This window comes from Atta colombica, unplaced genomic scaffold (genome assembly GCF_001594045.1).
Source record: "Atta colombica isolate Treedump-2 unplaced genomic scaffold, Acol1.0 scaffold9, whole genome shotgun sequence".
In the NCBI taxonomy this organism is placed as follows: domain Eukaryota; kingdom Metazoa; phylum Arthropoda; class Insecta; order Hymenoptera; family Formicidae; genus Atta; species Atta colombica.
Genome location: NW_017259583.1, coordinates 1,996,513 through 2,006,745, shown reverse-complemented (window position 1 = coordinate 2,006,745; position 10,233 = coordinate 1,996,513). Strand labels below are relative to the sequence as shown.

The following is a 10,233-nucleotide window of genomic DNA, read 5'->3' as shown; positions in this document are numbered from 1 at the left end:
ATATATATATATATAGATAATTCTTTTCAAAATCAAAAATATTAACTTTTTCCCAAAGTCATGATTAGTTTCAGTGATATGTTTCGAGATCACTAAGTACTTGGATTGGTCTAATTTATAATTGCGATGTTCTTTAATTCTTGTCTGCAATTGTCTCTTCGTTTGGCAATATTCATTGTTGATTAATTTAAAATTGTATTTCTACGTTGTAGCACTGAGGAAGGCTTTGCAAGCCGAAACGTTTATTGATTATATTAATTTAAAGTTAATTTAATTGTAGCTCGAAATAAGCCATGACACTGTGTCAATTTTTAATTATATATTTTAAAAATATGAAATATTTGTAGCTTATAAATATAAACATATTATTATTATTATTCATATTTACATAATATAAGGTAGATCAAAATATATATTCATATATTAATAATTTGTATAATATTTGTATATACTGATTAAACAACTATTAGATAAATAATATAAAAATCGCGAGGTATCTCATGTGAAATTTATGTGGGAAGAAGAGCGAGAGGAAAAAATAGGAATTTAAAAAATAGACATTATATCGTGTTCTCGCAAGGCTATTTCAAGGCTAGAATCCATGACCTTGCATCGATCAAGCGCGGTCCGCAACCTGTTGCGCTCGCTGAGCTCGTCGAGCGTGAGGCAGGTCAGTGCTTACGAGCAGTCCGTTTATCAGAGTTGCATGAGGGGACTTCGCGCTGCGCTGCAACACGCGAATCCCTCCTCGCCGCGCCGTGCAGCGGTACATATATACATACATGTGCAGATCTTACCGTCACTGCGTCACTGCATTCCGCGAAGACGCGACGCACGGTACGTTTCGCGCGTCAGCGATGGTCCGATGGTGGCGGTATATTCACCTTCACCGGGATCATACTACTCGCGTAGAAAGGGAGTAACGCGGAGTGGCCGCGCTGCGCATCGTTCGCCCCACTACCTCCGGGACGCGCTCTTAAACATTCAAAACGCGCCAAACGCCAAAGAAGCGCGACATGCGCACGCCGCACGGCAATGCGCCTGACATGACGGCGAGAAGCGCGAGACAGTGCAGGAGGTGCAGGACGTGCGCGATGCGACCGAAACGCGTAAGCGCGTGGAAACGTTTCATTCGGCGAAGCCGCGGTGGTGGGATTACGAGTTGATTTGAAGACTTCATGATGTGGAGCTTTCAAGATATAGCTTCTCCTTTCCCCTTGGAAGACTAAACAAGATTACGTTTATGTGGCACGCCTAATCGGGTTTAATAATATCCGTAATTATAAAACTGATCAATCACAGTCATTCTTCAGAGAAATAGCTATGATTGATCGTAATTATATACTATGTAATTGATCATTAAATTCATTTTTTACATATGATACTATGATCTCTAGATCGATTTTTCGTTTATCATACAGCAAGACTTTTTAAACTTGTTAATTGATTGCAAGACAGAGAAGTTCTTGGATCTCTCTCTCTTGACCAAGCAGTAGACTTGAAAAGATTTGTCGTACGACGCAAGAAATATCGGCTTTAAGCGGATTGAAAATTCATAGAGAAAACAAGAACGCGCGCATCTTTCCCAAGGAAGGAGATGATCCAGGTAGCCATGAGTATCCACGGTCAGAAAAGAGAAGAACCGTCACGTTTGCGGAGATCGGACGCCAGTAATTTGACAACCAAAGGGTAAATCTCTTTTATCTTGAGTAAATAAAAGGGGAGAATGCGGAAAAGCGCAATTTTATGAGCTATTCGAGGGTGCGCTTCTTTTTGCGTTATCCTAAAATCACCTCCTCGCAAGCAAATACTTCATCAGGATTGTAGCAATGTGCTACAAGCGTTCGACTTGGATACCCTATTTTCGGGTTGCGGCCACGTCGCAGATGTACATATTATACATACATATATGTATATTGTGCCAAGCTTGTGCTTATATCATCGTGCGACACAAAAAGCTAGCGACACAAAAAGCTTGAAGATAAAAGAATTTAAATCCCGGAAAGGAAAATGTACACACATTATAGAATTTACAAGACATGGAAAACTGCGATTGCAATGATCATTAAAAATTCCTTTGATCAATTTTTAATTAACATTAGATCTTCTGGACTAATCGTCACTTGATAATTTGCATTGCGCTAATTTTATATGCAAATGTAATTCAAAGAATTATTAATATGTATAAAAAAAAACATGAGAAACGTGATGTGACATAAAAATTCATGGCTTTCTGTCTTCCGCGCGTTCGATAACAGTTACGCTACGCGTCTCTACATATATCTATCAGTGTTTTCACTTTCATCGCGCTCCAATGTATAGTCGATGGTCCCGACCTCAGACTTTGTCGGTTCTCGGCTGCCAGGCGAGTAGGATGCAGTAGGAGCCGGGGGATCCATCATCGCCGGGGCGTTTCGCGCGTAATCGTTCCGGCTGGTGATATTGCGCGACTCTCGAAACGAGAGAGTCTCGCGAGAGGGTCAACAATCTCTCGACTCGCGACGTCGGTCCGAACGGTCGTTGATCGGCGTTGTCGATATTCCGCAGTCGAGAAACTGACGCAAAACACTGTCGATTGCGTAAAGTCGACGACGGATTAGGGGACCATAAACAAGCAGAAGGCGCGTCACCGAAGTGGGACACACCATCGCGCCATCCATGAGAAAATTATCTGCGTCGAGATTGACGCTGACGTGAATATCTTTTGTTACATTGAAAAAAAAATCATTAAATCTTAATACACATTTCTTTGAATAGTGAACAAACATTTAATTAGAATAAATAAATATTTACTTAAAAAAAATGATATAAATCAAATTAATAATTTTCATATCAAATAAATATATGCTTGCATTTATAATACTTCGAACTATTCAAACAAAATTATTAAAATTTAAATGTTTGAAGGTGGCTCAATAATACAAAATATAAATAATAAGGAGCATACAGCCACGACGACAGATGTTAAAACGAAAATAATATATTTATTATTATTATATAAGAAAAAACGACGTTTCGGTCAAGATTTGATCATCATCAGTACATAGATAACAATAAAGAATTATAAACAAGTTTTTTAATTAAAAACGCAAAATCGCTAGTCAAAGAAATATTAATATAACATCAAAATGACAAAGAAAGAAGTGCAAAATATTTAAAAAATTATCGCAAGTCAATAAGATAGTAACAAATTCTTTTTCTTTCCAATCGCTTGTAGTACGTTAATTGAATAAGATAAAGTCCAGAGAATGAAATTTACCAACAAAAATATATATTAAAAAAGGAAAAAAAAAAGAAAAAAAAATTTTTTATAATCTGGGCAACTAATTATTATTATAAAAAAATATTAAAATTTATTTTTTGTTTTTTACAGTAAAAAAGCGAATATTGAATCTTACGAAGTATTATAAAGCCTAATAAAAACCAATAAAGTTACTAATTAGAAATACGAGTAAATTAATTTGATAATTATGAGATAGAGGATTTTTCTCTATCTCATGTTAAAAACAGCTCATTATTGACAAAAAATTTACAGCGAAACTGGTACTACTTTAGTTAATCTCAAATTAATGTTAATTATTCAGAGAATTTTAGGATACAGTTTTATTTCATTGTTATCACATTACAATGTTACTCACCTATACTCTGTAAATGATTTCTGATATTTTCATGATCGTGTTTATTGTTCTTCAAATTAATGTAATACTCACTGATTAAGATTATCCATCATCTTGTAATCTCCACCGGAAGTATTGATCTTCGAGATCAGGCCAGGCTGCAATTTATTCATGAGCATGCAGAGCAGAACACCATCCCTCAAAGCATCTTCGTAACTCACGCCTATAAGCACGTATACATTACATTTTATCGTTTAGAATAAATAGATATAATCTTTACACTTAACTAAACAAAAATATATATATATTGGCAGCAATTTAAAGTCTACAATTTAAATACAATAAAAATTATTAGACATTCGATTCAGAAAATTGTTTTATCAAATGTACAAAGAATAATTAAATGAATGATATATGTATACCCCCCTTGTAAATTAAATTTTTTTATTTTATATTGTTACTTCTTTAATTCTTTATAATAACATGGGTTCAGTGCCGAAATCGAAAAAGGGCAATGTTTGACTCCTTAATATGCAGGATCGCTTTTCCAAGTGGGTGGATCTACAATCTTTGCGAATTACGACCACCGCACCGGCACTTATGCAAGTTATCACTGAATGCATTATTTTACGCTATGGATGCCCCAAAATTATAATATCCGATAATGGAACGCAGTTTAAATCAGCGCAACTCGAGAAACTCCTCATCGCTCACATGTATATACGTCAGCATATACGTCGCAATGTCCGAACGAATAAACCGCATCGACAAGACGATGATAGCGCAATATGTCGACCGAAACCATTGGAGCTGAGATGAACGCATCCGCGAGCTGCAATTCGCGTACAATTCCGTGATTCATGACGCTATCGGATACACACCGGCGTACATCAATCTAGGATGCGAACTGTCACTGTGAACGCGAAAAACGCATATAAAGACCCCCGCGCTCCCGCCTGACACCACCGGCCGTCATCTGGAAGAGGCATACAAGATGAGAATTAACCTCACACAAGTCTTTCAAAGGCAGCAGAAATACTACGACGAAAGCCGTGGAAACCGCATCAAGTATATAAATAAGAGTATCTCTTAACTAATAAAGCGGCGGCCTTCAACGCCAAATTGGTACCAAAATATAAAGGGCTTCTCAAGGTATGACACATAGTGTCATTCGTTATCTTCTGCGCGACCAAAGCGGCCAATGGATTAGGAACGGCTATATTAAAGATTTAAAGCCCACCTCCTCCGACAACAAGTCATTGGGTAGTAAGTTAAAATGTTAAAAAAGTTAAAAAAAAAGTTAAAAAGTTAATAACTTTTAACTTAACTTAATTTTAAGTTAATTTTAAATGCATTAATTTTTAATTTAATTTAGTTACTTTTAATTTATTAACTTTTTTAAATTAAAATTTTTTCTATATCTCTTAATATAATGCAAATATTTTTTTTCTATAAAGTCAAACATAGAGAATTAATTTAGAAAAAGTTCAATGATTTTATGATAAGAGATCTGTAATAAGAGTCACCATACGGTAGTTTTTATTGATTCGCTAGAGTTTTTTCCCGCTTATATTTAAATCACACTAATTTATGCATCATAAACGTTATATTTTAGAAACATAAATATGAAATGAGCCTTAGATGAAGAATTGTAGAACAGTACTGCACATCCATCCATTTTCTAAATTTTTACATATATTTTTTATAACAAATATCTAGTCAATGTAATCATCGTATCATCAGTCAATGTAGTTAACGTAAATATGCATGAACAGAAGTTTCAGAAGTTAAAGAAAGTTAAATATAGATTAAAGAAAGAGAAATAATGCAAATATATACCTTTCTCTTTTCGTTTTGACAAAAACGCCTTATGGTGTGGCTCTTATTATATATAAGTAATTTACATGTGAATATAGAATTAAATTTACCTAATAATCTATATTTGTAAGTGTTATTTAAAATAATTTCATTTTTAAAAAAATTGAGATATTCTGATCTCAAAAATAATTTTTTTTTAAATTAACTTTTTTTTAAACTTAAGTTAATTCAACTTTTTACTTTTATTAAGTTAATTCTTTATTCAACTTTTAACTTAATTTTATTAATTTTATAAGCCATTAATTAAACCTTTAACTTAATTTAGTTTAAAAAACACATTAACTTGCCCAATCCTGAAAAGACCTACCCTTACCTCACACGTCGAAACCGATACCGAAAGTTTACAATGTAAACATGAACGAGAAAGACGAAAGCAGTCACAACATCGAGAACAAAGGCGATGACTAATAACAATAAAAGCTTGTTATGAATAAGAGCAAAAGATTCGTCATTTGATAGCGATGAATACAGGTGATTTTCTCGATGCGTTTAAAAAATTCCTCCAAAAGGAATATGATCTAGCCAATCCGAGCACAAGTCAAACGGTTAAAAGATCGAGGAACCGGCAGCCGCCTATTCACCGTTGCGGGAACACATGCTATAGGTATGGTGCAGCCCTTAGACCAGCAAGAAAGAGAAAAGCTGGTTTGGCTGACTATCCCGCCGCCTCCGCTACCACCGAGAAAGCCGAAAAAACAGGTGAAACCCAGCCGCCTGGAATTGTAGCCAGCACGTCCAGTAGGCTATCATCTCTGCCGATCCCTGTGGAAATCGAGCCTGGACACGTCGTCGACGTTCCGCGCTTTGCCGCGCATGTCTCGCGCCAGTACAAGACTCGCTTGGGAGGAATCCGCTGGCATATTCGATTTAATAAAAATGGCACTGTAAGATGGATTAAGAAGAAGTAAACACGCTTTAAGTTCAGGACAGCACAGCTTAAGGAGGAGAGAAATGTAACAATGCACCCTCACACGCATCGTTCTCGGCCGGATGCCACTGCATCAACCTTGCATTGTTGTCAGTGATGAGGACGCAGTGCGCCCGCACTTAAATCAAAAGCATAATTCACAGGTCATTCCGCCGGAGTTACCTGAATTCCGCCAATCTAATGTAAAGTTTGTCGAAGCGTCAAAGAAGTGTGAACAAAAAATTTTAACGCTTCTTAAACATTTCATTGATTTTCTATTGACTCTTAGTCTTGAATATTCATACACTCTCAACGAATTCTCCCTAAACGCTCCGTAAAGTGTGCCCAAAACACATCTGGTCACATTTTCCACATGTTTTAAAATTTTTTTTCATTAACGTTTCTCATACTCTTCTCAACACTCTGTAAAGAATGCATGGAGCGTACTGATATACTTCCTAAACACTTCATTTATTAGTACTTCATCTATAATACGCTTCTTATACGTTCGGCAAAAAGTACACTGAGCATTCAAAACACTTTGTGTACGCTTCCAGGATATTGACATAAAAAAATTTATTTTAAAACGGAACGTCATTGAGCTGTACAGCGAACATAAACGTCGAACGTCACGAAATGTCTATATTCGTTGAGTAGTACCGTACCACAGAGAGACTTAGCGAGAATTAATTTCTTGAATTTAAAAAATCGCACAGACTAGGATAAAAGCATTGAAAGATTTTTCAGTTGTGTTCTAATGAAATAATTTTTAGAAGTGAACCCCTACGGCTCCAAGAAGAAAGCGTAGCTTTTTTTAGATATTTATCGGTGAAATGAAATATATTTTAAAACATCATTTGCTTATCAAGGATCTCGATTACATTTCATTCATGTTCGTCTAAGAACTCGACGAATGCCGTTTATGTTTTCTAGACTAATTACGCTCCGTTTAACGAACATTCTGCTCGTGTTTGCCGAAGAATTTATCTATTTTTATTTATGTTTCTTTAGTTGACGCTTCTTTTACGTTCCAATTTCGCTTCTTACGAGTTTCATTTATGTTTCATTTTCTGTTACTCTCTTTTTACACTTCCTTTACACTCCAATTAATGCTTTACTGACACTCGCTTTATGTTTTATTTTTATCAGAGTATCCTTCTCATGTACACTTCTCTAAATAAATGCTAACAATTAGATATATAACCACATCAAAAGTTTGAGAACGATTGAACCCAGGTCTATATATGTGTATATTTATATATGAATATACATATATAGTATATACGAATATACATATAGTATATAACTATAAAGTATCGTTATTCTGAAAAAATAGTTGTTCATTTTAGGCTTTTCTTTTTGACTTTTTAGCATCATTCATCTTTCTTCCTCTTCTTTCCTCCTAGAGAAAAAAGGAAGAAAGCTGAACTGCCAAGAGTTCAGCCAAGAACAGGTCTTTTATTAAATTAATTTTGTCTTTATTTCTTTTCATAAAGAATATGTTCAAAAAATTTAAGTTAAGAAATTCAAGTTAAATATTTTATATGTTTCACTTAAATAGATATATTTTTTTTGAAAGAAATAAAAGCAAATTAAATTAATTTAATAATTTTTTTCAGCATAGATAATAATACATTATTTAATATGTTGGAACGGTATATATAACTCTTACACTGAAAGAAAAGATTGGCTAAATATGACATATCATTTTTAATTTCATTTCAATGATGCAACATCCCAAGTCAGGACCAAGCTTACCTCTCGTACATAGTGCGCACGCAGGTTGTACACAAACATATCTATAATTTAACTGGTTCTGAACGGCAATTTTGAAAGGTTTTCTTGGCAATAAATATTCTTGGTGATTTGCCAGACCGCTGAAGAAGAGCTACGAGTGTGAAAATTTCTTGAATCTGCCAGAGATCGAATTCAAATCTCTTAACATGGTAGACTCGCGCGCTGTTCATCGTGTTACGCTCGTGTTCATCATTTTTAATTGACTGCAGCAATTTTTGGTTAAGCGGGGAACACAGATTCTTATAACGCAACACGTAATGCATAAGAAAATGTTCCAATCAAATGTTCCAATCCTTCGTTTCCTTTATTTTTTCATAAAATAAAGAATTCTGATTGGTTGGATTTCTTATGTCTTATGTTATGCATTATGCAAGAGTGTGCTCCTCGCTTTAGCCTATCGAAATCCTATATTGATATTGCGGGATAGACTAATGCAACCAAAAATTGACTATTGCAACCAATTAAAAGTGCTATGCCATATTTTATCATCTAATTTGTTACAGCAATCAATCTTCTTTTTCAGTGTAAAGATGCACCGGATCATAAAATTACTGAATACTGCATATCACGCTGTATGCACGAGTACACGAGAACGTGCCATTAAGATCACTGTTAGAAATGTAACCATGAGCTTTCTTTACATGTAAATGAAGTTCGTGGTTATGAACGAAATTAAAAATAATGAATGATATAATTGAAAATTAAGTTACAGTAATTACTTAAATGTAATGAACGTACATTAAATTTATGAAATCTAATGTACTTTTAATAAAATTTTATGAAAAATACATTAAATTTCATAAATTTTCATGAAAAATATATCAAATTTTATGTATATGTATACAAATATATTTTTTAGTTATAAATACATTAAATTTAATGTAATGTCATGAAATTAAGTTCAAATTGTGTAACTTAAAATTTAATGAAATTTAAGAACATTTTTAATGATAGTATACTCGCGATGACTCGCGTTTGCACAGCTTAATTTACCAAAATTGTAACACCGATGCCGATGTTACGAAACTGACCAATCATAACTATTCCTCTGAAGAATGGAATAACTATTATTGTAGTTTTATAATAATTTTATAATAACTATAATTTTATATAACTATAATTATAACTTTGATGTAAACTGAATCATGTAAACATAGTCATCTAAAAACAAGTCTCATCGCATGCTCAATGATACTCTCACTTCCCTCTTCCACCAGTGAGAAAAAACTTTTGATTACGTATTTATCATAGTCACACATACAGAAAAAATGAATACAAAATAGACACAATCTAACACAACTCATTACTATATCTCTTCAATTCACCATGACAGATTGACAAATGTTTACGAAAGTTGAATTCTTTTCATGACTCTATAGTCTATCTTTCAAAACAGTAGAAAATTATATAACATTTTTTTCACAATATTTACAATATAATTCGTTCATCTTCCTTTATCTAAAATACCTTATTGCTTTATTTACATTTGCTCATTATAAAGTATTATAAAGAAAACCGTCACGCTTATCAGCCGCATTTACATGGAGAAAGCCTCGAGAGAAAAGGAGAGCGATTTCGCCTGCGAAAAGAATGTTGATGACCACGGCGGCACCAGGATCGCAGAAGCGACGTCCTTTCTTCCCGCGACCATCGCCGAAAACCGCGCGCGGTTCCCGGGGTGCCGAGAGGAGCAGAGGCTTGCGCGATAGAGCCGAACTTTGACTTTCGCGCGGTGCGGTGCATCCGGCGGCTTTTTATCAACTCGCCACGTGCTTTCTCTGCCATCGGCCATTTTTTCGCTCGATACACCACGCGCTAAGTGGAAATGCCCCTACCACCATCCATCGCGACCCGCCCAGTCGGGGGGATCGAACGGATTCACCGCGAAATAATAACTGCGAACGATCGGGTTGGATGTGCAACCAGCGTTCGCTCATGGCACCCCATTATGCCAAGAGGCAAGCCAAGGGGGCATGGCATTTTTTGTCACATCGGACGAAGAATCAGGAAAGGCTGACCGCGTCTTGCGAGTGC

The 10,233-nt window shown here is 35.2% G+C and overlaps 1 protein-coding gene across 1 annotated transcript in view; it reads right to left on the bottom strand.

Annotated features, from left to right (window-relative positions):
• LOC108693393 (muscle-specific protein 20-like) overlaps window positions 1–10,233 on the bottom strand; it is a 40,918-nt gene that overhangs the window by 4,456 nt on the left and 26,229 nt on the right. Inside the window, exon 3 of the mRNA XM_018202295.1 lies at window positions 3,711–3,840. Coding sequence (XP_018057784.1) covers window positions 3,711–3,840 — 130 coding nt within the window. The remainder of the gene's footprint in view (window positions 1–3,710; window positions 3,841–10,233) is intronic.